The 24,949-nt window shown below is 53.0% G+C and overlaps 2 protein-coding genes across 3 annotated transcripts; both read right to left on the minus strand.

Moving 5' to 3' along the window:
* Positions 1-103: 103 nt before the first annotated feature.
* ccnf (cyclin F) lies at positions 104-15,843 on the minus strand. 2 transcript variants are annotated; one of them, XM_079745572.1, is made up of 17 exons: positions 15,660-15,843; positions 14,679-14,836; positions 14,081-14,187; positions 13,900-13,967; positions 13,601-13,794; positions 13,142-13,195; positions 12,785-12,889; positions 12,072-12,149; positions 11,379-11,533; positions 8,778-8,942; positions 7,944-8,067; positions 7,240-7,420; positions 6,650-6,737; positions 5,419-5,518; positions 4,843-4,976; positions 3,734-3,897; positions 104-2,072 (listed from the first exon to the last, which is right to left on the minus strand). In XM_079745572.1, exons 1-17 carry the CDS (start codon positions 15,670-15,672, stop codon positions 1,513-1,515), a joined length of 2,448 nt encoding a protein of 815 aa, XP_079601698.1. In that variant the 5' UTR covers positions 15,673-15,843; the 3' UTR covers positions 104-1,512. The 2 variants fall into 2 exon arrangements, with proteins under 2 accessions (XP_079601698.1, XP_079601697.1); XM_079745571.1 differs by having other exon boundaries at positions 13,142-13,198.
* Positions 15,844-23,168: 7,325 nt separating this feature from the next.
* On the minus strand, positions 23,169-23,912 carry LOC307082271 (uncharacterized protein; the record flags this gene model as incomplete). The annotated part of the gene is made up of 2 exons (XM_079745790.1): positions 23,863-23,912; positions 23,169-23,691 (listed from the first exon to the last, which is right to left on the minus strand). Exon 2 carries the CDS (start codon positions 23,604-23,606, stop codon positions 23,169-23,171), a length of 438 nt encoding a protein of 145 aa, XP_079601916.1. The 5' UTR covers positions 23,607-23,691; positions 23,863-23,912.
* Between the last annotated feature and the right edge of the window lie 1,037 nt (positions 23,913-24,949).

The raw sequence follows: 24,949 nt of genomic DNA on the forward strand, positions 1-24,949 counted from the left end.
AGAGAATCTATGTTATAATTCAGCAATAATGTATAGGCAACAATATTTCAAACATCCATTTCACAGAAAGAATAAGAATCTTTTTTTTTTTGGTAAACAAATATTTTATTGAAAAGTAATATAATTAGGTATTCACATCAAGAGTAGACAACAATGTACAAAAAAAAACAAAGTGTGAACATTAAACTTTATAGATTTTGAAATACAGCAAAAAAAACAAGCTTCATTCTCCACTATACATATGAACATTTATCACAGGAGACTAACCTTCTAAAGGAACTTTAGAAGAAACTCTTTTTTACATAAAAGTCAAATCACCATTTGCAAAGAAGTTTCAAGTGAGTACAGTACTCAAATAACCACATCAAGTAATAGTCGGCTTGGACATCTACCATTTCTCCGACCAAGTAAAACACATCCACATATTTCCCTTAATTCATAGTTGATTGTTTCAACAGCAGTCTGTACGCGTTTCTCCGGGACTTTGCAAGTTATGGAAAAATACTGAGAATCCCGGTCGGAGAACCAACACTTTTAGGGTTCCACCTGCCCAGGGCGGTCCTGGAATGCTGCGTGACCGGGCGGGGCGCTAAGGCGCGACAGCAAAACACACACCAGCGGAGTCGTATCGCGAGTCTACCCTTGAGTCTGCTTTCAGCCGTGCAACAAGTTAGACACGCATGTTTTTTTTTGTGTGGAGGACGCGGTTCTCCGCCACGCTGCCTAAACGCTTCACCTCCAGCTCCAGGCCTCTGGGTACTCTGAGCGCCCGGCCCGGACATTGGAGCCACGTTCACAGTAGTCTCTACAGGTAGATTTGGAGGCAGACAGCAGGCAGTAGATCACATAGCAACGTCCCACGCACGTACACAACAATTAAAAATGCTAAAATACATTTCATTTTTTAATTCTAAAATCATAAATTGCAAATAACATCTTCCAAAGTATCACAAGTGGTTACTCTTTTATACCGACAGTGCGTTAGTTTTTTTTTCCTTTTTAAAATACATGTATCCATATAAATATTCATAACATGTTCTCACAGTTAATCAATGAAATAAAAACCGAAAACCTTTTATGCGCCTGAAACTATCCGAGCTAGCGTGTTGTGTGAGTCTGTGGCCCTCTCGGGCCCCTGAGCATAGTCCTGTTCCGGGAGGCTCCCAGCAGAGTATGGGGGGGTTGGACTGGGAGCCAGTGGTCCAGGTGAACAGGTGGAGGCCTCTGACACGACCAAACCAGTAAACAAAAAAACACCCGATGACGTGAAAGATGGGACCTGAACTCAAACGTTTTCCTTTTGTCAAAATTTTTTATTCTCTCGCTCTCTCCGTCTTAAAGCTTAAACTGTATCGCTAAATTTAATCTTTTTTTAGATACAACTCCTGGCGGTGGCAGAGAGTAGTGCAGGCAGACGCGCCTCAGTAAAAAGAACCACGACGGACAGGAAAGTGCTGGAGAAGCGGCACACCGGCCCCCGAGAAGAGAACCCAGAGGACGTACGCCGATCGTTCACAGGCTCAGAAAGCCCGCCTCCCTCTCCGCCTCCTCCACCTCCATCTCCCCGCCGCTGTGGGCCGCCGCGTTCTTCCTCTTCACCTGCTTGCGGGAGAAGCCCACCTGCATGGGCACCAGGAGACGGAAGCCCGGGGAGGCGTGGGCGCCGCCGGGGCCGGCGTCGGCGGCGGGCGAGTCTTTGACGGCGCAGGGGACCAGGGCGGAGAAGGAGCAGGTGGGGGAGGAGCTGGAGCAGTGGATGGAGGCGTAGCCCGAGCTCTGGAGCTCCAGGGAGGAGAAGGGCAGCGGGGCGCGGGAACGGCTGCGGGTCCGTCCCGGGACGCCGCCGCGCTCCAACGTCTCCCCGCCGCCGCGCTCCAACGCCTCCCCGCCGCCGCGCTCCGCTTCACAGAAGCTGTTCTCGGCGCTGGACAGGGAGCGGCAGTGGTCCCGGCACTGGTCCGGACCCTGGGCCCGGGAGTGGTCCTGGTCCAGGTCCATCCGGTGGTCCGGATCGGGGTCAGGACCGTCGGCGGCATCCGACCACTCGTGCAAGTTGATGGCCGTGATGGATGCTATTAAAACAAAACAAAACAAAAAAGACAAGAGGGAGACGAGGTTAACGCCGTGAAGCTTCTCATTTACATTTACATTCAGGGCGTTTAGCAGACGCTTTTATTCAGAGCGATTTACAATAAGTACATTTGACCGAAGGAAGAGAAACAACAATATATGGCTGTCGGTACAGTAAGGATGTTCATAGAATCAGGTGCCAAGCGCTGACAGTCATCAGGTTAACCCATTTCCCGTACACAACAAAGATAGTTAGGATAAGACGCTACACGATGCTAAGTCCTATTTTTAAGTGCCCGGATGTACATACATACATACATACATACATACATACATAAGTGCATATAGGAGGGGTGGGCTATGCAGGTGAACTCTCAGAACAAAGCACAAACTGATTTTGTTTGTATCTGAGGGACGACGTCACACGCAAACAGAAACGTCCTTCAATGCACTGAACTTTAAAAAACAAAAGCCTTACGCGATGAACGAAAATATTGCTCCAATTAATCGCGCCAGAGAACAGGTATCCAAACACAGCTTCTCCCAAAGGTCGACAGACTATGGATGCTGACTGTAGGTGGCAGTGTTGCGCTAATCCCAGCAGTAGAAGATGGGCAGAATTAGGGGAAGAGAGGACGGCACAACCTTAATTTGTAAATTAATACGGCATCGGTGGAGATACGGTCACACTGTTTAAAACATGAGCCGTCGGTCTGTGAGTGGAGGGCAGCGAGTCGGCAATCCCTTCATCGCCTTGGCCTTTAATTGGTCCAGCAGAACTCGTCTTCATGGGCGTACAGAGGAAAGGAAATTACCTGCAGACAGAGCTGTGGGCATCTGGGTATAATGGCGTCCACTGGGAGGGGAGGAGGGGCAACGCCGTTGTATTCGATCAGGGCCGTATTACCATCTTAATGTTATCTGTACCAATGAGCTCATCCGGTGACAGCCGGCTGACTCATGCAGCGCTGGTCATCCTGCCTGCCCCCCCCCCCTGCCACGTCATAAAAATGGACTCGAGACCCCACCTATCAGGGGCATCGTAGACAGGCCGTCCCGAGAGATGTGGTCATGGGAAGAAGCCTAATGACCACGACCCAGACATCTGCACCGAGAGACAAATTAAAAAGAGACCATCGGATCGATCGGCTCCCCCCCGCCCGACCGGACGGGACGTAAACAGACAACCCCCGGGGCGGCGGACCCCAGCTCGTCCAATAACGACCCAACAACCCTCAACAGGGGCCCGCAGGGGGCCCGCCGAGCTACCAAGGCAACCACGCTCGACGAGAGCTTAGGGTCAGTCCACACGGGGCAACCACGCCCCCTGCAGGCCTGGGGTAGAATATATTTTGGGGCGGTCAACTTATCAGGTAAAGGGGGGAATTCAAGTGTGTGGGATTGTTGCTGTTCTGAGAGCTATCGGCATGTACTGCAGATCATTTGACCGGAAAATATATCGTAAATATATATTAGCAAACCGTACACACTGTCACTTTATACACGTCTATTTATTTCTGTTGAATATAAAGGACTGACCCACGCTGTGCAGTCAAGAGGAGCGACCTTTTACGTTGAATGACAAACGAGGGGCCTTCAGTGTTAATATGCAACACTGCGCCCACGGCGTCAGCAGCCCCGAGCCCCCGGTGAAAAGACTCACCCTCTCCATCCCTCCCCAGCCCGCTGTCCTCCAGGTCGCCCTCGTAGCCGGAGCCGGAGGCGTCCAGGCTCCAGTCCAGCATCTCCCCCAGAAGGGTCTCCTCCTGGGGGGACAGCTCAGCGGTGGGCGTGCCCCGGTCGGCCTGCAGGTCGTCATCCCTTCTCCTGGGAGGGGGGGGAAGAGGGGGGGAGAGAGAGAGGGAGGGAGGGAGGGAGGGGGAGAAAGTGGGCTGCGGTGAGTCACTGCCTAACGATGACACAACAAACACCGTATGGACAGAGCCGGCCACAGAGCCAACAGTACCACGGCCAGCAGGAAGGAGGGGGGGGAGAACAGGGGAGGGGGGAGAGGGAGGGGTGGAGAGGAGAACAGGGGAGGGGGGAGATAGGAGGAGAACAGGGGAGGGAGGGGGCGAGGAGAGGAGAACAGGGGAGGGGGGGAGAGGGGAGGAGAGGAGAGGAGAGAGGAGGGGAGGGGAGGGGAGGAGAGGAGAGGGGAGAAGAACAGGGGAGGGGTGGAGAAGGGAGGAGAGGAGAACAGGGGAGGGGGGAGGAGAACAGTAGAGGGGGAGAGAGGAGAGAACAGGAGAGGAGAACAGGGGAGGGGAGAAGAGGAGAACAGGGAAGGGGGGAGGGGAGGGGGGGAGAGGAGAGGAGAGAGGGGAGGGGGGAGAGGGGAGCAGGGGGAGAACATGGAGAAGGAGAGGAGAGAGGGGAGGGGGGGAGAGGGGAGCAGGGGGAGAACATGGAGAAGGAGAGGAGAGAGGGGAGGGGGGGAGAGGGGAGCAGGGGGAGAACATGGAGAAGGAGAGGAGAGAGGAGGGAGGAGGGAAGGAGAGAAGAGCCGGAGAGAAGAGCAGGGGGGAGGAGAGGAGATCGAAGGGGGAGGGAGCAGGGGAGAGAGCTGCTGGCCCCGGTGATGCCTCGGGCGTCTCCAGAGACCCGGACACCAACGCTGATTCTGTACTACATTCAGAACCCCCCCCCCCCCCTCCCTTTCTAAACGCCGGCGGCGGCCACGTCATCCCTGCAGGATTATTAACCGGGCTTAAGAGGCCCCAGCAGAGGGCTGGAGGGCGGGGCCAGCTGGTCCTGGGGGGCGGGGCCAACCTTTTGTTGCTGCTGGACGGCGAGCAGAGGAAGGTGTGGATGTCGGCCGGGGAGCCGGTGGGGCTGGAGGGGTCCATGGGGGGCTCCACCTCCGGCACCTCCAGGATCTGACACAGCTCCCGGAAGTCCACCACCTGGGGGGGGGGGGGGGGGTCGTCAGAGAAAGGGCAGTGAGGCACGGCGGTCCAAGTGCGCGGATGGTGTGTCGTTTTGCGTTGACTGCAACTGGATGCGACTGGCTGTGACTCTCCTTACAGTTAATCCAGAACCCATGTATGTACGCGGGTATGCATTAATGCATGCACGCGTGCATGTATGCAATGGCACCCATTGCACTCCTGACCCCATGAAGGAGGGATCCCCTACTCTGCGTTTCTTCTACAGATTTCTTCCTTGCTAACAAAGGGAGTTTTTTTCCTCGCCCTGTTTGGGGGCTAGGGTCGGGGGAGGTCATAAATGTACGGCCCGTAAAGCCCTTTGAGGCTGTACCTGTGATTAAGTGCTAGACAAATACAATTTCAGTGAATTATAAAAATAAGGCAGGCGTGTGCAGTAACGGGGTGGTGGGGTCAATACCTTCTCCAGGCTGATCTGTTGGTACGCCTCGTCGTCGAAGCGCTGCTTGACAGCGGTCAGGGAGACGTGGCGGTAGTCCTTAGGAACGTCTGGACTGAAGCTGGGGAGAGCGGGAGAGACCAAAGGGTTAGACGGAGGGGTGAAGCTGACGAGGACGGGAGGAACCAACGTTAAGACGGAGGGGTGAAGCTGACGAGGACGGGAGGAACCAACGTTAAGACGGAGGGGTGAAGCTGACGAGGACGGGAGGAACCAACGTTAGACGGAGGGTTGAATGCGTTTCAAACGTTGCACGTCACGAAGAACAAAACCTGTCCGCCCACAGAGATTCACGCTTCATTATTTGGCGGAGAGAAAAAAAACAGAATCTACCAAATCAAGCTTCACCCCGGAAAGAGGTTTGGGGGGGGGGGGGGGAGCAGAACTGTTACCTTCTACACAAGCCCATGAAATATTTATAATGACATAAAAAAAGGAAAACCTTGTTATTTCTCCATTTGGCGACCAGCGGCAACATGTGATTCATCAGGCCGCCGACTGGTACGGCCCGTTTACGGATCCGTTCGGACCAAAATATACCAAGAGAAACACACACAAGCAGCACGTACCCAGGAGGTAGATGTGCCTGGCCATCCTTAGCACAGAAAGGTCATTTGATGTCACATTATAAATGGCTTATTATTGCATAAATGCTTAAATAAAAACCAGTCAAAGCCCGGTCGATCGGGGTGGAAGACAGTAAAATGAGCATCGGCCACAAAATGAGAAGCGGTACGACACAACACAAGATCTCGGCTACCAGCAGGGAAGCGGAATAAAACCAGCAGAATTGGGGGGGGGGTTCCTTACAAAACATTTAAATATATAACCATTACTACCGCATCTCTGCGTTACTGCTGAAAATATCCCTCACAAAACATAAAAAGACAAATCATCCAAGCAGTTAGTTTGGCATAAAGAAATAATGAGTAGTGTCTCCGCGCGCTCATCTTCAGAGACCGTTGAGGGCAGAAAGCTCTCTCTCATCGCCTCCTACACACCGACCCACACAGCTCAAGTCATCTGCACAGCAGACTGCCGGGACCTCAAGTGCACGAATCAAGGAACTAATGAATGACTTGAACACGGCGGCGGGGATCACGCGCACGCAGACGCACGCTTTGGTCCGTGTGTGTGCGTGGTGGAATCGTTTTGGAACAGGACCAGACCATAAGAAGGAGAATGCATTCACCATTTGACGTAGAGTTGCAGAGCGTATGTGGTGAGGTCTTGTTTGGTGAAGCTCGTGTATTCGACCATCTGTCTGGGCCAAACGGGAGCTGCACGGACAGACGGACGAGAAGAAGGTTACACCGGGGAACAGAAGACCTCCTGCATGTCGTCAACATTGGCCGTCGCAAACCCCCTCTACTGAGTTACATTTAAATGGACATTTATCCAGAGCGACTTACAATCAGTACATTTGTCAGAAGGAGAAGAAGAAACAACAATATATCTCTGTACAGTAAGGATGTTTATAGAACCAAGTGCCAAGCCGTGTTGCCAGATTGGGCCAGGTTTCCGTCCCAATTTGGCAGCCTTGGCCGCAGCAAGGCAACACTACTGGCCAGATTGGGTCGGGAATCTGGCCCCGATCTGGCAACACTGGCGCCAAGCACTAACAATCGCAAGCTTAACCCATTCCCTGTAAACAACAAGGATAGCTAGGATAAGAAGCTACACGACGCCAGGTACTATCTGGCCACACAGCCCCGACACAGGCCAGGTCAGGGTGGACACGGGTCGGGCGGTTCGGGGGCGGGATGCTGAAGGTTGCGTTACCGTAGTGATGCAGCGCCCGGGACAGCAGCAGCACGCCACAGGCCAGCTTGGCGGGCGGCGCCGTGGCGAAGGCCGAGTGCAGCAACGACAGCTCGCAGATGTACTTGAAGAGGTGTACGGTGCGCCACTCCAGGCGCAGCAGGTACAGCAGCACCTTGCCGTAGTCCAGCAGCATGGGCGTCTGGAGGGGGGGGGGGGGAGGGGGGTCAGAGGTCAGTGGCACCGTCACCAACTGACACACAAACACTGGGAGGGATTATCGCAGGTTTAGGTCGGCGGCCATTTTAGAAAACGGATCGATTTGTCAGTAGATGGAAACGCAAGCAAATCACGCGTCAAAAAGGTGCACAACGTGTAAGGATATTAGTTATTATCATAAATAAACAGACAACGGGACTGGTGGATATTATGGACATAGAATGCACAGATTATAAAAGGAATCTGAAACTAACTATATTTTTTTGCAATTTATACACGCTCAGACGTCACTTCCTCCCCATTTTCTGAGTAAACAGTCCACAGGCTGTTTATAGACTGGCAATATAAAGTGATTCATGCATGAGGCGTTCCTACACAGTCACTCTAACCAGAGCTGGAAGACAGGCATGCATCACAGGGAAAGTGGAGCAGGTTTTATGCAGAAAAAAACACAGTCAAGGTCTTCACTGCGACTCCTGAAACAAAGCGGCGATGTTGAAACTCACCCTGATCTTTCCCTCCAGCACGGCCATGACCTCGCCCATCATGCGCACCAGGTCCTCGTACTTGTAGGTGTTGTCTGTGAGCCAGACGGCCTCGCGGATGGTCAGGATGTCCCGGCTCGTGTACCTGGTGGTGATGACGGGCGGTAAACAATTAGCGACTCTGGTCATGGGGCCAACCACGGCGTGCACGGACAGCTGGCACGGAAGCAAGAGCAGCAAACGGCTGCAAACCACATTATTGAACCATTGTCCCAGCAGCAGAAGATCTGCCAACTTTAATTGAGCAACAGACACGTTTCAAAACCCCCCGGACCGAAAGTCCTCGAGCTCGCTGCCAGTTAACGGGCAGAAATAGAATAATGAATAAACTCAACAAAAAAAAAAAAAAAAACACTTTTGAATAATATCATTCAAATTTAGAACATGTGTTATGTAAAGCAAGGAGGGTAAATCTCAATAGCCAAAAGCAATAAAGACCATCCTAAACACCAAAAACTACTTAGTGCCTAAGCACCGTGCATCCCCCTCTACCAACCAGAATCTAAGTGAGAGCAGGCCCCCCTTCCCCTTCAGACTCTAGGGTCTGCCCGCACCCCCCAGTCCGACCAGACTCCAGTGTCTGCCCCCCCCGCAGTCCGACCAGTCTCTTGCTCTGACTGCCGCTGTCTGAGTGCATGAAGTCCAGTCTCCCTGATCACTTCACCATACGTACTTTGTATTGACTCTATGGATCTTCTTTGTACAGTGCCCTTGGGTACCTTGAAAGGCGCCTTTTATAATAAAGTGCATTGTCGTTATTAAATTTACTCTAGTGCGTCGGGGGGGGGGACTCACCGGGTGCAGACCACCATGCAGGCGATGCCCAGCAGCTGGAGCCGCGCCTTGGGGACCGAGCGCCGGCCGAGGTAGCGGTCCACGCACCCCACCGTCACCTGCAGCGTCAGGCTGGACAGGTTCTTCATGGTGGTCACCTCCACCAGCCAGTCCACCAGGATGTACCTGGTGCAGGCAGAGGAAGGGGGGGGGGGGGGGGTTAAACCGGGCGCGGGGCGGGTAGGCACCGGGTGACCCAACGGAGGGCAAAGACACCCGAATCAAGTCCATGTTTTTGAAAGAAATTCAGATTGGCTGATCGTCGCTAGATTCGTTTTTCACATCATCTGAAAGAAAAAATAAGACATAGCATAATAACAAACGGCATGGGAGCACACTTTTATTTGGCATCTGCGTTCGCACAAACTGTTTTCGGTCTGCAATTTGTAGCCATCCCCGTCATCTGGGTTTTAATAATACGGTCGCTTCTGTTCGACACAGTGAAAAATGTAATCTCTATTATCGAGTCACCTCTTTTTCTCTCCATTATTCCTTCCTTCCCCCCTCAGTCCAACAGCCATGTTAGAGCTGATGCCACCTACAGTATCGTCATGTGTTTCTCATCTTCCATAGCAGAACACCATCTTCCTGTCTGTATTTTTTTCAACAACGTTTCTCTAATGACAATAATTAAGTGAAAACTTATTGCATTTGGTGCGCCCCCACACCTTACTGCTCGCATGGTTGCGTGCCACCAGTTATCCATAAAGTAACACAGAGTGACTGACGGGGGCTTCCTCTAATAATACCGTGGCCATATGCCCACCCACGACGTTTGCATGAATCATTCCACAAAATTAAACACTGCAAACTATTATCCATGGTCGGATCCTCCAAAGCGAGCATTTAAAAACTCATATTTTGGTGTTCCGGTAGCGATACCAGTATCGGAACTTCCTCCGATACTGCCAAACATTTTGGCAGTGAAAAAGGTTTTTGTTCGAGTGTACATGATCTAGTTCTTTTGAAAACACGCAAACTAAGAACAAGTGGCGTCAGCGGTTACACTGCTAGATGCTGTGTCGGTTTACACTCGGTATCAGCTGCTGCTCAAGCGCAGGAATCGGAATCGAAACAACGGCATCGGAGCATCTCTGATTTAGATCAGTACTGGCTCCACGATGACCGAGCAGGTTCCCCCCAGCGAGCGGCCTCATGGTGGCCTTCATGCCCCCCCACCCCCCGATACCAACCCATGGTGTCCTTGATGCCCCTGTTACCCCCCCCAATGGTGTCCTTGATGCCCCCCCCAATGGTGTCCTTGATACCCCCCCATGGTGTCCTTGATACCCCCCCATGGTGTCCTTGATACCCCCCCCATGGTGTCCTTGATGCCCCTCTCCATGGTGTCCTTGATACCCCCCCATGGTGTCCTTGATACCCCCCCATGGTGTCCTTGATGCCCCCCCCATGGTGTCCTTGATAACCCCCCCATGGTGTCCTTGATACCCCCCTATGGTGTCCTTGATACCCCCCTATGATGTCCTTGATGCCCCCGTTACCCCCCCAATGGTGTCCTTGATGCCCATGTTATCCACCTCAGTGTCCTTGATGCCCCTGTTACCCCCTTATGGTGTCCTTGATGCCCCTGTTACCCCCTTATGGTGTCCTTGATGCCCCTGTTACCCCCCCATGGTGTCCTTGATGCCCCTGTTACCCCCCCATGGTGTCCTTGATGCCCCTGTTACCCACCTCATAGTGCCCTTGCTGCCCGTTACCCACCTCATAGTGTCCTTGATGCCCCCCTGTTACCCCCCTCATAGTGTCCTTGATGCCCCCCTGTTACCCCCCTCATAGTGTCCTTGATGCCCCCCTGTTACCCACCTCATAGTGTCCTTGATGCCCCCCTGTTACCCCCCTCATAGTGTCCTTGATGCCCCTCTGTTACCCCCCTCATAGTGTCCTTGATGCCCCTGTTACCCCCCCCATGGTGTCCTTGATGCCCCTGTTACCCACCTCATAGTGCCCTTGCTGCCCCTCTGTTACCCCCCTAATAGTGTCCTTGATGCCCCCCTGTTACCCCCCTCATAGTGTCCTTGATGCCCCCCTGTTACCCACCTCATAGTGTCCTTGATGCCCCCCTGTTACCCCCCTCATAGTGTCCTTGATGCCCCCCTGTTACCCACCTCATAGTGTCCTTGATGCCCCCCTGTTACCCCCCTCATAGTGTCCTTGATGCCCCTCTGTTACCCACCTCATAGTGTCCTTGATGCCCCTGTTACCCCCCTCATAGTGTCCTTGATGCCCCCCTGTTACCCACCTCATAGTGTCCTTGATGCCCCCCTGTTACCCACCTCATAGTGTCCTTGATGCCCCCCTGTTACCCACCTCATAGTGTCCTTGATGCCCCTGTTACCCCCCCCATGGTGTCCTTGATGCCCCCCTGTTACCCACCTCATAGTGTCCTTGATGCCCCCCTGTTACCCCCCTCATAGTGTCCTTGATGCCCCTCTGTTACCCACCTCATAGTGTCCTTGATGCCCCTGTTACCCCCCTCATAGTGTCCTTGATGCCCCCCTGTTACCCACCTCATAGTGTCCTTGATGCCCCCCTGTTACCCACCTCATAGTGTCCTTGATGCCCCCCCTCAGCGTCTCGGCGGTGCGGGGCCGGGGCGTGTGCGGGGAGGAGCTGAAGAACTGGGCCACCTGCTCCACGCAGGCCTTGCCCTCCAGGCCCAGGGGCTTCCCGTTCAGACACACCTCGGCCAGGGACAGCTGGGGACGGAGGGGCAAGCGTCACGGCTCTGACACCCCACGGAGGCACAGGGGGAGGGGGCCAATTTCGACTTGGGGCCAATTTCGACGAACCTCACTTCAATATATTAAAAAAACGCTCCCGTAAGAGGACTAAATTAGCTCAGCCGTTAGCCGGTGGACAAATCGTTGCAGCCCTACTTGGAACCCCGTCGGTTTCCCAAAACAGTGGTTCCAAGTAGGGCCGTCACAAACACCAACAGCATCATCGACTAGGGCAGTAATTGCACATGGGCCGTCTGCATTAGGGTTTAAATCCCCATTAGAAGGGCTGACGGACAGGCAGCGGGACCGGAACACGTTAGTCTGCCCGCCGACCATTTCCAGCCCCTCAACGTATTTTTTCACTACAAATGTCCGAGCGGTGATGAAAGACAGCGCTGGCGCATAAATAAAAGGGAATCAACAACAGAATCCACACCCCCGCCTCCCCCCTCCATTACACGGCCCCGGTGTAATGGGCCAAACCAAACAGCCATCTGCCCCCCCCGGCACCCACCTGTGCTTCCCAGCAGCCTTTGGCAGCGTAGTCACGGAGCGTTCGAACAGACTGCAGGAACCGGCCCGGGTCCGACATCTGAGACAGAACACGGGGAATACAGCGTTTTAGAACACAGGACACACGCACAGTGAATAACAGGCCCTGCGTATCACAAGCAGTGAAAAGAAAACGTGACGGTAAGGAGGAAAATATCCAGGGAGGAACACTAAGCGAAACACTTTTGTGTGCGGTAGAATTCCAGCTGACACCTCTGCAGTTCTTTTTTTTAAGTATGGGGTCGTGACAAAGCACAAAGAGAAGCAGTAATGGTGAGGAATAAATTTGAATTATCTTAAACGCAGGCCCTTTCTGATTCCTACTGCCGTCTGGGAATCTTTTCCTTTCACTCGAGTGACCCTACATCTACAGGCCTCAGCCTCTGTGTTAGACCTTCACATTATTACATATTTACATTTAAGGGCATTTTGCAAAATGCAAAATGCAAATTTATGCAAAGCCGGTTGCCGTTAGTGCGAGGTGTCTCGCTCAAGGACAACGCGACACTCTAGGAAGCTAGGAAGAGCGGGGGATTGAACTAGCAACCTTCTGGTTACCAGTGAACCCGCTCTACCTGCTGAGTTAAAAGCCGACCCCGACCTAGGCCTGTTCCAGGCCGTGTTGCTGTGGATGGAGAGGGACGCACGGAGGTTTGGGAGGGGATTCAAACTCACAGACGCCTTGTAGTTCCGATCCCACAGGAGATAGGAGCTCTGGAGGCAGCCGGCCAGGGAGGACTCCTTCAGCATGGCCAGCGCCCCCGCGTGCATCTCCTCGTCCTGGAGGAAGACACACAACGTTTAAGGAATGGTTCCTTTTTGATGAACGCCCGGTTGACCTGCGTCACGTCGTCAGAAAGAGGGGGGGGCAGCCATATACTACAACGACTCCCTCAGCCACTGCCGAGCTTAACTCGTGACAGAAAACTACAAGCCAGTATTATCCACGCCTGTGGCCTACAGCCCGTGTCCGAGCCTAGCCGTGTTTTTCAGCTTGTAGTAGCACTGTAGTCACACTGTAGTCACACTCACGTCAAAGCACAGCAGAACTCTGGCCAGGGAGTGCAGCAGAGGCCCCTTCTTCTCCTGCTAAACAACAAACAAGAACACCATCACATTAGACTCCTAGCCCTGTTTCCACAGTCTCTGGGGAAACACAACCGAAGATACAACGCCGTGGTCATATTCGGTCTCGTTGGGTTTTAGGGTTGAGTTTCAGATTTAAGGTAAGTTGCAGACAAATTTGAAGAATTTGTGATTAGAAAACTGTGGATGTCGACACAAGCCGTGCTTATCCCGATGAGAAGACAAATGATGATAAATAAATAATAAATTAAATTGAATCAATCGTAACACGCAAACCATCGACCAAACCAGAGTGAATTGGTATCAAGGTAGCTCTTTGACTGTCCTGTTCAGCAAACAGCCAAGTACTCCCTGGTATAAACGTCATGTTGTTCCCCCGTGGACTCTATTCCCCCCAGTACTCACACTCGCTTCGCACTGGGCCTTGAGGCGGTTGAAGACCACCGCCTTGCAGCAGCTGCCCACCAGGGACCAGGGCGGGCGAATGAACACCCAGGTGAAGGGGTCCGTGGTGGCCGGGTGCAGTGCCTCCGACAGGCTGAAGTAGTGGGACGCCTTGCGGCCGCACACGTCCGCCTGGCCCTCGTCGCACTTCAGCGCTGGGGGGGGGGGGGGGGGAACAGAAGCATAACGAGCAGAGTGAGAAACAGCTTCCCTCTTGGGGGGGGGGGGGGGTTGGCGGGCGAAGAGAGGGGGTGACTCACGTCCTTCGTTGTACAAATAAGCGATCCCCAGCTTCACCGCGGCTTCAAAGTTCCCCTTCTCCGCGGCTCTGGCGGGGGAAAGAAAGGGAACGGCATGTCAAAAATAGGAATCACCGTACAACATCGGAGCAAAGACGAGCGACCATATTGTGGTTATTACATTTATTATCAAGGCACTTACCTTTCAAACAGCCAGACACTTTTGGGGTCCGGCCAGGTGTCCCGGAAGCTGACCCGGGCCCAAACGCTGGAGTGGTTGTCGACGATGTCCTTCAGCTGGGAGTGGACCTGGGGCAGACGTCAGCCAAGTTACACTCAGCTGAAGCCAGGAGGTCAGGTGGTCGCAGAGGGTCGTGTGTGTGTGTGTGTGTGTGTGTGTGGAGAGTAAATATCGTGAGGTCGCCTGTGGGTGCTACATGTTGTGAATACTTGTCAAAGTGTGTCCATCTGTGTGTTTGTGAGCGTGTGTGCATGTCCTTGTGTGTATGTGTCCGTGTGTGTGTGTGTATGTCCTTGTGTGTGCATGTGTCCTTGTGTGTGCATGTGTCCTTGTGTGTATGTGTCCTTGTGTGTATGTGTGAGTGTGTATGTGTCCTTGTGTGTATGTATGTGTCCTTGTGTGAATGTGTCCTTGTGTGTGTGTGTGTATGTCCGTGTGTGTGTGTGCATGTGTGTGCCCATGTGTGTGTCCTTGTGTGTATGTGCCCATGTGTGTGTGTGTGTGTGTGTATGTATGTCCCTGTGTGTGTGTGCATGCGTGTGTCCCTGTGTGTACTCACTGCCCGGACAGCCAGCAGGTCCTCAGCCGAGAGGCACTGGAGAACGCAGAGCAGCACCTCCTCTGGGAGGGACAGCAGCGTCTGGGCTTCAGCTCGCCTGCGGACCCTCTTCCGCGCGGTCGGGATGGAGAAGCATTTGGAGCAACGACAGTGGACGACTGGAAACAACCAAAACACACAAATTAACATCGGAGCAAGAGGAAACCCATGGGTAACTATGGGTTTAAGCGCTGCAGAAAATCGCCATCTTTGATTCAAGAGATAACACATGAACTATTCAGCAGTCAAATGCGCTAAGCTGATGATATATATACACTATATATTAGTGAATCCTGAGTGACAAAAACGGTAGTCACTTCCATTCATTCAGTTACAGTGGACGATGCGGACCAGTAGGTAGCCTAGCCTCAGTGGAGGAAACAGCTACCATTTGAATCAGCTTAACAGCCCATGGGCGATATGACCCAAATCGTTGAATGAATCATTTGACCCACCAATTCAAATGACTAGACACACACATACATATATATATATATATATAACATAGTCGATGTGTGTATTAACCATGCTACACCAGGCGGCCTAGAGAAACACAACTAAAGAGTGGACAGTGAGGGAAATGAGCGCCACAATTTCCCTCCTGTTGCCTAACCTCCCCTCGGATGGGGCACCTCAAAGGTCCTCACCCTTCAGTCATTTGGCATTGACTTTTTGGCATGGAGCATAAAAAAGCCAAGGCAGACGACCTGTTTTCGGGTAATAGAAAGTGAGCCACTTTTAACTTGAACTTGCTTGACCAGGCAAACCAGCCAAGTCACTGCTTACCATCGGTGTTGACAAAACACACACATAACTCAACGCAACGCACACAAACCACAGCCAAACGTGCAATAATGCTTCATATATGTGTATGCATACGAGTGTTTACATGTTATTCACTGTTTATTGTAAATAAATAACATTATTTGAATGATTGCTTACCGCCCGCTTTCATTTCACTTGGAGGGATCTCTGATCTGGGATCGTGGTAGTCTCTGGTCCTTCTCGATCCCGCTTAGAATGATTCAAATTACGCCAATATTAATTTCAACTACAGTGTTTGGATCCACCGAATGTTATGACATCGGTATTTTTAACACAGCTTTAGGATTGCTTGTGGTTTTAGTGTGAAGAGACTGCCTGTAAAGTAGTGAGACTGTAGTGAGACTGTAGTAAGGCAGCAGTTCAAATGTAGACACGCTTCAAGGACCCGCCCCCATTCCGCCTTAGACCCGCCCGCGCCCCGAATTTGAACCAAAGCAGCCACGCTATTGGCCTCTCAGGGTTACGCCTCGCTACGACCAAGCAGGCACCGGATTGGTCGAAATGTTAAATAACACCACGGATTGGCTGGTTCGGAGCAACTTTGAAATAAGTAATGGCTATTGGATGACAAACGAGTATTTCGAAGTACGCGCTCCAGACTCGATGCGTTTGATTGGTCGACGTGTTTAAAACACATCTGCGGTGCCGCCCATCACTGTGACTCATGGGACATGTAGTTCAGTAGAAACCACCTTTTAAAGGTACTGTATTTAAAGGAACAGTACCCAAAATAAAACTCACTCATTACGGTGTACATGGTAAAATAAATTATACATTACATTTATATATATTGTATAGACATTGAATAGAATCAGGAAAATGTAAAAAGCAAACCATAGAGAAATGTAAAGCGGTCAGGATGAATAAGATGGAAAATATTAAAAAAGAGACATTGATTGTATTGATTTTATTATTGTATTATTGATGTACCTATCTATCTATATATATATACACAGCCTATATATTAAAAAATAATGCAGTCTTTCCCATCTGCATGTTTTAACCTTTTTCCTCAGGTTTAAAGTGTGTTAGGTGCGTAAATAACATGATCAAGGATAATTGATGGGGACCTAATGGCTGTCTACCGCTGACTGGATGTGTAATGTACAGGATACTCCCGCTGGTAAAGCTGATTGTTATGTACTTTTCATCAATTGTTGCGTTGTAAAAGCCACTAATCAAAGGTCTATTGTGTAAGAAAAGCCCAGTTATGGTCCTGCTGAGCGATGCCCTTAAATAATTACTGATAAATAAATGTTTTCTTATACTTTTTCCTGATTAATTTAAGTTGTAACTTTACTAAACATTTATTTAAATTACAATTGCTACTGATAAAGCCTGTAAGTAGCAGTCAGTAATACCATACGTGATTATGCACCACTAGGCTTACTACTACTCAATAAAAAAAACTAAAATCAAATCGAACCTTTGTTTTGATATTCCCACAGCGACCCACTGCAGTGGTTTCTGGGATTAGCAGTGAGAGATGCTGCACTTAGGCGCTCCGATACTCCTTACGGTCTGTGATTGTTCTCGGTCTCGTCGTGGCTTTCATCGAGACCGTCTGATGGCGTCACGGTCGCTGAGCCCGCTAATGAGCTCGTCAGGTCGGCGGCAGCCTACGCCTTGAAGCGGCCCGGTTTCGGTCCCCACCTGGCTCCCTGTGGCGCATGTCACTCCCTCTATTCGTCACCCACTGCCTCTCTTCACTGCCCCGTCAATAAAGCACTAAAAGCCCATGAAAATATGTCATTAAAAGAAAAAGGTGACGCAGGTGTAATCCAAATTGACTATGAAACTATTATGAAATTATATTATGAAAAAAACGATTATGAATCTATATTATGAAAAAAAACGATTATGAAAGTACGAAACTCCACCTGGTGGTTTTCGAGTAAAAGACAGCTCTGTAAAATAGTGCTGTTCGGGCAACTGGAGATAACTGTGGCCATACCAGAGGAAGCAAGCGTTATTTTATGTACCCTATTTATCCACAGGCCTTCGTCCCAGGACACCAATTACCTATCACGTTGGCAAATCCCCACTTAAACATGGAGATATTGTTCCTTCCTCTGCAAAATCCATGCCTTCCTGTTTGTGCCTTCAGTTAATACCTCATGCTGTGCAGCCAGCCCCTAGCCCGTGCTTGAATCAAGGAAGTCGTTAAATATACGTGAGCAGGAGGCAATAAGGAAGTCTTTGACGTGCTATACTATAGTAACGTGGTGTAATTACAACGTAGCTTTACTTTGGATTTGCAAGTCAGGCCTGACAGACTGCGAGGTCTCTCCATTGCAAACAGATTGATCATACATGAGCTTGATTAAATATGGAGAGTTAATTAGACTTAACACCATCGGGGAACAGGCATCAGTGTGTGAAGACAACAACAGATAGTGACCTCTCAGACAGACGGAGCGCTTTATTTTCCGAGTATTTTATTATCCGTATGCAACGCGTGTGTGTGTGTGTGTGTGATCGTTTAGCTGCTCACGAACCGAACGAGGACCACAGCTTTAATGCCTGCGGATATTTGAACGAATCCCATGCCGCTGTCGCTGACAGCCCGAGTTCTCCAGCCTTGAGTTTGACTAACTCGCCTTGTGGGTCTCATTCCCGACCGGAACCGAGGCTTTGTTCTGCGGTGGCGCGACGGAACCGGAGTTCCCCAGATGGATCCTGTCCTCCAGCTCTCTCTGTCCACACCCCGCTGTCAATCCGTCTGCACCTCTGAGTGTGTAGAGCCTCTCAGCCAGACTCTGAGCCACGCCGGGAAAACACTATCCTTCTCCCAGCCCCACAACAGCTCTGGGAACAATGGTGCCAGTGTTTGATAGAACCTTGGAGACCAACGGGAAAGCGCAACGTAAAGTATTGTTTTTCACTTGAAAGTGGTTCCTGTAGGTGTGGGGGGGGGGGGGGGGTGTTGTGCAATAGTATTAATCATGAGGTAGGGGTGTGGTGGTGGTGGTGGTGGGCAGAGGCTAGGGGAACTCTGAACTCAGAAGAAGCCGAAAAACCAAGACAGCGGTGGGACATCTGTTTAATACGACAATTAAAATACATTCAGATATGAGTATAAACATACAGTAAAAATATAAAATGCTCTATGTACATCACCAAAAAAATAGTACAAGGAGGACAAACAACACGTTCTGAGTCACGCAGCGAAGCGGTGACCGGTAAAAGCATCAGTGAGTCAAAGGAGGCTGGCCCATGTGACGCACACAGACAGACGACCATCATCGCGCAAGAACAGAGGTAGATTTTCCCATAGGTCGATCCTCCGGGGCGGGGCTGCAGAGGAGGGAGGGAGACCTCACATCTACATAAACAAAAGGGCGGTCACCTGACCCGCCACTGACGCTCCCAAGGGTTTTACAGAAACACTTTCTTAGCTTACGTAAGAGCCTGGTCTCTGTGGCGTCCGCACAGCTGTATACACACACATACACGCACACACACACACACATACATGCACACATGCACAAGCAACGCACGCACGCAGGCACGTGTGTCACTACACAGGCCAAAATAAAACGGTTCCATTGTATCCCTTATGTGTGTGCGTGCGTGTGAGTGTGTGTGTGTGTGCGCACGTGTATGTATGTGTGTATGTGTGTGTGTGTCAATGTATGTGTGTTTGTGCGTGTATGTGTGTGTGTGTGTGCATGTGTGTGCGTGTGTTCCCGTATGTGTGTATTCCACCCACGTTGCTAGCATATTGTGCTCGGCTTCTGTCAATGAGATTACCCTCCTGCCCCCCACCCCCGCCACCCTTATCCTCTTCATCCCCCACCTGAGCTCCCCTCCTCGTCTTCACTCTCTCACTGTCACTCTTCCCCAATCTATCTCCCGTCTGCTCCGGCATCTCGACATCTGGGGGACCGGAGGCCGGCCCATTCAGACAGGAAGGAGGAATCCTGATGGATTACAGGCTGTGAGACGCTGCAGGAATATAAGCGGGTGGGGGCTCGGGATTAGCCTAAACTCAGGCACTGGCTCGCGTCAAGGCACCTTGTCCAGCGTCGTCTACATAACGGGATCTAATCCGAGAGAGAGACAGGCTACAGAGCCCCGCCGTGTGAGAGAAAACCGAGGCATGACTAAGACCCACAGTGAGGCCCTCGGACGGGCGTCGCCACACCGCCCATCCGGGGCCCTTCCTCCAGGGCCCTTCCTCCGGGGCCCTTCCTCCACGGCCCCCGGCAGATACCAAACTAACGACACAACTGAAATGAATATCGTCCACACTCCCTGGGATATTCACCTCAAATGAAACCCAGATGGGGAGATCTTTATCGGTTGCAGGGGGGCGAGCTACAGCAGCGCGGTTTACCCACACACGGACAAAGCCTTGGCTTCATCGTCACCAGACCACAGCGCAGGAGACGGGGCTCGCTCTGTGGATCTCATCCCCCGCTGGATCCCAGCAGTGAGAGATCACTCTGCCGCCTTAAGATTTGACATTTTCATTGCTCCTTCCGGAGCAGCGTATTTCGCCCCTTCCCCCCCCCCCCCCCCCCCCGTGAATGATTGCGACGGGCGCAGCAACCACTCGCCAACACCTGGCACTACTCCCCTCCGTTTACGACCGCGAGAGTCTCTCTCTCTCTCTCTCTCTCTCTCTCTCTCTCTCTCTCTCTCTCTCTCCCGCCCGACCACTTGTTGCAGCAAAACCAGGCCAGGGTCAGACTCAGGGACATGAGGAGGCATGTGAGCAAACACAACGGCAGACCATAATGCCAGGCTACAGCAGGCCTCCAACACCTCGAAGCCTGAGAGGCGGCGGCCGCATCCTGCGGCCGCCATCAGGCCGACTGTGTGTCTGCCGTGGGGGGGGGGGGGGGGGGGCGCGAGTCGACCACTGCCCTCTCAGTGTATGCATAGACGGCGGATCGTGTCGTTACAGCGGGGCCAGGACCCGTACCACGCACTCACACTAAAAGCTTTCGCCGAGAGCGGGTCTCGGCGCGAGGGCAACCCCTGACATGGATAGGCTCTGATTTTAGATTCCCCGCTCCGGACGTTGCTGTCCGTCGCACCCCGAGCGAGACGGCGTTGAGGGGGCCCGGCCACGATGCGGCTCAGATGCTACCGTTTAGCGAAGGCTCCGCGCAAAGACACAGCGACAAACACACCGACCCCCCCCCCTGTGCCGACCCGAGCACGCCGTGGCGTAGGAGCATGGAAACCGCGCGGAGCACGAGTCATTCATGAATATTTACACCACAGCACTTCCATTATGGCCCATTATGCTGAGTGTGTGTGGGCTTGTGTGTGTGTGTGTGTGTGTGTGAAGTTGTTGAGAATGGAGTGAGCAGCAGAAGCTGTAAATGTTGAGAGATACGTAGAGAGAGAGAGAGAGAGAGAGAGAGAGAGAGGGAGAGAGAAAGAGAGAGAGAGGGAGGGAGGGAGAGAGGGAGAGAGAGAGAGAGAAAGAGAAAGTGCGAGAGAGGGAGAGAGAGAGAGAGAGAGAGAGAGAGAGAGAGAGAGAGAGAGAGAGGGAGGGAGGGAGAGAGGGAGAGAGAGAGAGAAAGAGAAAGTGCGAGAGAGGGAGAGAGAGAGAGAGAGAGAGAGAGAGAGGGAGGGAGAGAGAGCATGGGGAGGGACATCGGGGGTCAAGCCTTAAGGGTGCAGATGGAAACAAGTGGGGAAAAAAGCGATAGAGCCTTTTTCCATGCGTGCTTGCTCAAGGCACTGGTTTGGACAGAGAGAGGGAGAGGGGGGAGGAAGAGGAAGGGAGGGGGAGGGAGGGAGGGAGGGGGAGGGAGGGAGGGTCGCTGGTGCCTTGGGCCTCGGAGGCATGTCCCCTTAGGCAGTGTCCTTCAGTAATCCTGGCCTGGCGGCCCGAGGTGAGCTCCCACCGCCCTCAGAGTGGCCGGCCTGAATGCACATACATAGTTAGGAGGGCAATCGGTCGGTCAAAACAGCCAGCACAGGGAGTGCTGGAACCCTCCCTCCCTCCCTCCCCCTCTCTCTCTCGTCTCCCTCGTTCCTCTCACATGTGCGCTCCTGGCAACAAAGAGGCTGTGTTCTGTCTCCGCTTGGTTGGCCGGGCGCTCTGAACAGAGACGGAGCCAGGAGAACTTTGTTGGTCTGTGTGAGAGGAGTTTCCTCTGGGCTCCACATCAAAACACGGCCATCCGTCCGGTCCTCACGTTCCTCACCGCTTCTCCTGGGTTGTTGACCCGACTGGCACGTACGCACCCACATGCACGCACATATGCACACACAGGCACGCACGCACGCACCGATATGCACGCACGCACGCACGCATATGCACACACGCACTCACGCATGCACACACACACACACACACAAACACGTGCACACACACACACACAAACAAACACACACACACACACACACACACACACACACACACACACACACACACACACACACACACACATCCACCTCCTCCTGCGGCAGGTACCGGCTCCCGGTTCCACACAGCTGTCACTCAGACCCTCGGTCGGGATTCGGGTTCCGCCGCGGCGTGGCGTAAAAAAAGCCCCCACACACATCGCTGCGGTGTCCCAGGAACGGCGGGTGACGCGGGTGGCGGACGGCGCCGCGCTCTGCTTTCGGGTGTGGTGTCGGGTGGCGGTGCTCTGGGGCCCTCGGGCCGTCACCTGTCCCGGGCCCCAGGAATGGCGCGACTGACGCGCTTGGTGACGCGGGCACCGACGCGGACAGCAGCTCTGCATAGCGTTCCCCCCCCCCCCGCTGTGTGTGTGTGTGTGTATGTGTGTTTGCGTTTGAGAAGTGGTCTTGCCTCCATGTTTTTGTCACGTGTGTGTGTGTGTGTGTGTGTGTGTGTGTGGTGGGTGCGTGTGTGTGTGTGTGCTATGTGTTTGTGTATGTGTTAGGTATGTGTGTGTGTCTGTTAGGTGTGTGTGTGTGCTACGTGTGTGTGTGTGTGTGTGTTTGTCCTCAGGAGTTGTTTGTCACTCGACACCTGCTATGCGACGATAAAGAGAGTAAGCGCGAGCCGTCCGGGTGATTCCTGCTTCTGGGCAAATGCCTCGAGCTCCAAATCAACAGATCCCCCAACAGATCCCCCAAAGGATCCCCCAACAGATCCCCAAAGGATCCCCCAACAGGTCCCAAAGGATCCCCTAAAGGTTCCCCTAACAGATCCCCCAACAGATCCCCCAAAGGATCCCCCAACAGATCCCCAAAGGATCCCCCAACAGGTCCCAAAGGATCCCCTAAAGGTTCCCCCAACAGGTCCCCCAACAGATCCCCAAACTGATTCCCTAAAGGATCCCCGAAAGATCTCCCAAAGCATCCCCCAAAGTTCCCCCAAAAGTTCCCTCAAAGGTTCCCCCAACAGATCGACTAAGGGATCCACCAAAAATCGCCCAGAATGATCCCCCAAAGGAATCCCCAACGGCTCTCCAACAGATCCCTCAAAAGATCTCCCAAAGGATCCTCCAACAGGCCCCTAGTCGCGTCTCATGTTTTAGGGGTCCGAAGGGCGGGGGGAGGAGAGTTCTGTCGTGTCCTCCGGACTCCGGGGCGGTCTCGGCCTCTCTCTCTCTCTGGCCCCCCCCACCCCGGTCGCTGGCCCCCGGTCGCCCCCCAGCTCTCGGCGGTCCGGCCCCGGGTTCGGCCCCCTCAGAGGGGGCACTGCTCGGAGGTGAAGGAGCCGCCCTCCTTCTTTTTCCTCTTCTTGCGCTTGTGGACGGTCCAGCAGGTGGCGGCCAGAAGCACCAGCAGCAGCCCGGCCACCAGCAGCACCACCGACACCACCTTGGTCTGCGGCAGGTCGTTGTAGCTGTAGGTCACCCCCGTGCCTGCCACGCCGATCACCAGCGAGATGATGCCGAAGGGGAAGATGCACCGGTACCAGGACTTCTCCATGCCCCCCGTGGCCTGGGACAGGCGCTCCAGGGACGAGAGCACGTCCGGCACCCTGGAGGCGCCGGGCTCCAGGTACGGCCCCTCCGGCCCCGATGTGGAGCCGGAGCCGGTGGCGGCGGCGGCGACGGCGGCGGCGGCGGCGGCGGCCTGGGACGGGGCCTGGCAGGCGGGGCGGCCCGGCCCACAGCCCATCCTGGAGGTACGGCCCGCGGGCTCCTGAGAACGGGGCACCTGGCCACTGCTGGCGTCCCGGATTCCCTCCGTAGTCTCCGCTCGCCTGGAGAGACAGAACAGGGAGAGAGAGGAGGAGGAGAGGAGGAGAGGAGGAGAAGGGGTGAGAGAGCAGCAGGGGGGGGGGGGGGGGGGGGTACGGCCGGCGAAATGGCCGGACCGTAGCAGAAGACGTTTTTTTTTTGGTTGATTACAGTCAGCGCAGAAATCCACTCACGCTTTGGCGTCTCTCTCCCTCCCTCTCTGGCTCGGTCTCTCTCTCTCTCTGTGCGGTGCCTGCTGGATCTCTGGCAGCACATTGTACACTCCGCTCAAGGTACCTCCGGGGGCTTTATAACTGGCCGAGGGAAGGGGGAGGAGCTGGGGAGAGACAGAGGGGAGTAGAGCCAGGCCACCGATTGGCTGCCTCCGCGCTGACGTCAGGAAGGGGGAGCGGCACAGAATGCTGTGTTCTGTCTCTCCCTCTGCCTCCCTTTCATCCCCCCTCCGTTATTTCTGTCCTTTCTTCTTCTTCCCTCCCGCAAAAGAGGGAAAACAACCGGGAGGAACACAGGCTTCCTGCTCGGTGTTCCCGGTATGGGTAATATTTGATACGTTTATACAGAAGGTGGGGGAAAAAAGAAGGGATTCCCTTACATCAGAACCTGGATAACACCTGCCTGTTAATGTAGGAGAGACACTGATGTGTCACACACACTCACACACAAAGCAATGTGTGAGGCAATATCTCTCAAAACCGCACCATCCCACACACAACTCAGATCCTCAATGTCAGTGCCCACACACCCACACACTAACACACACACACACACACACACACACCACATCTTCTCTGGTATGTGTCGTCACCCAGGGAGACATCTAAAATTACAATACTACCAGAAAACAAGGTACACACACACACACACACACACACACACACACACACACACACACACACACACACACACACACACACACACACACACACACACACACCCACACAGTGTTTTCCTTCCTTTAATGAACGGAGGCCGACAGGCACTAATTCCATCTATCATGGGTCTTGGAAGCCCTTTTTGCCTCCATGAAAATCTAATCAATCCGTGCTGCTTTGGCTCTCCTCTCCTTGGCTCATACCCCGTCCAATCAGCCCCACCAGGCCGCTGGGATGCATCTGGGTGGTTAGTGTTACCCCGGGGCAATCCCGGGGTAACAATAACAGGGCTGGGGCTGTTTCTATAGGAGCCAGGGTGAAAGCCAGTGCTTTTGTCAATATCAGGAAGACTGTAGATCTACCTGATATTGACGAAAGCACTTTTGTC

The sequence above is a fragment of the Pollachius pollachius genome (genome assembly GCF_949987615.1).
Source record: "Pollachius pollachius genome assembly, chromosome: 11".
NCBI lineage: Eukaryota > Metazoa > Chordata > Actinopteri > Gadiformes > Gadidae > Pollachius > Pollachius pollachius.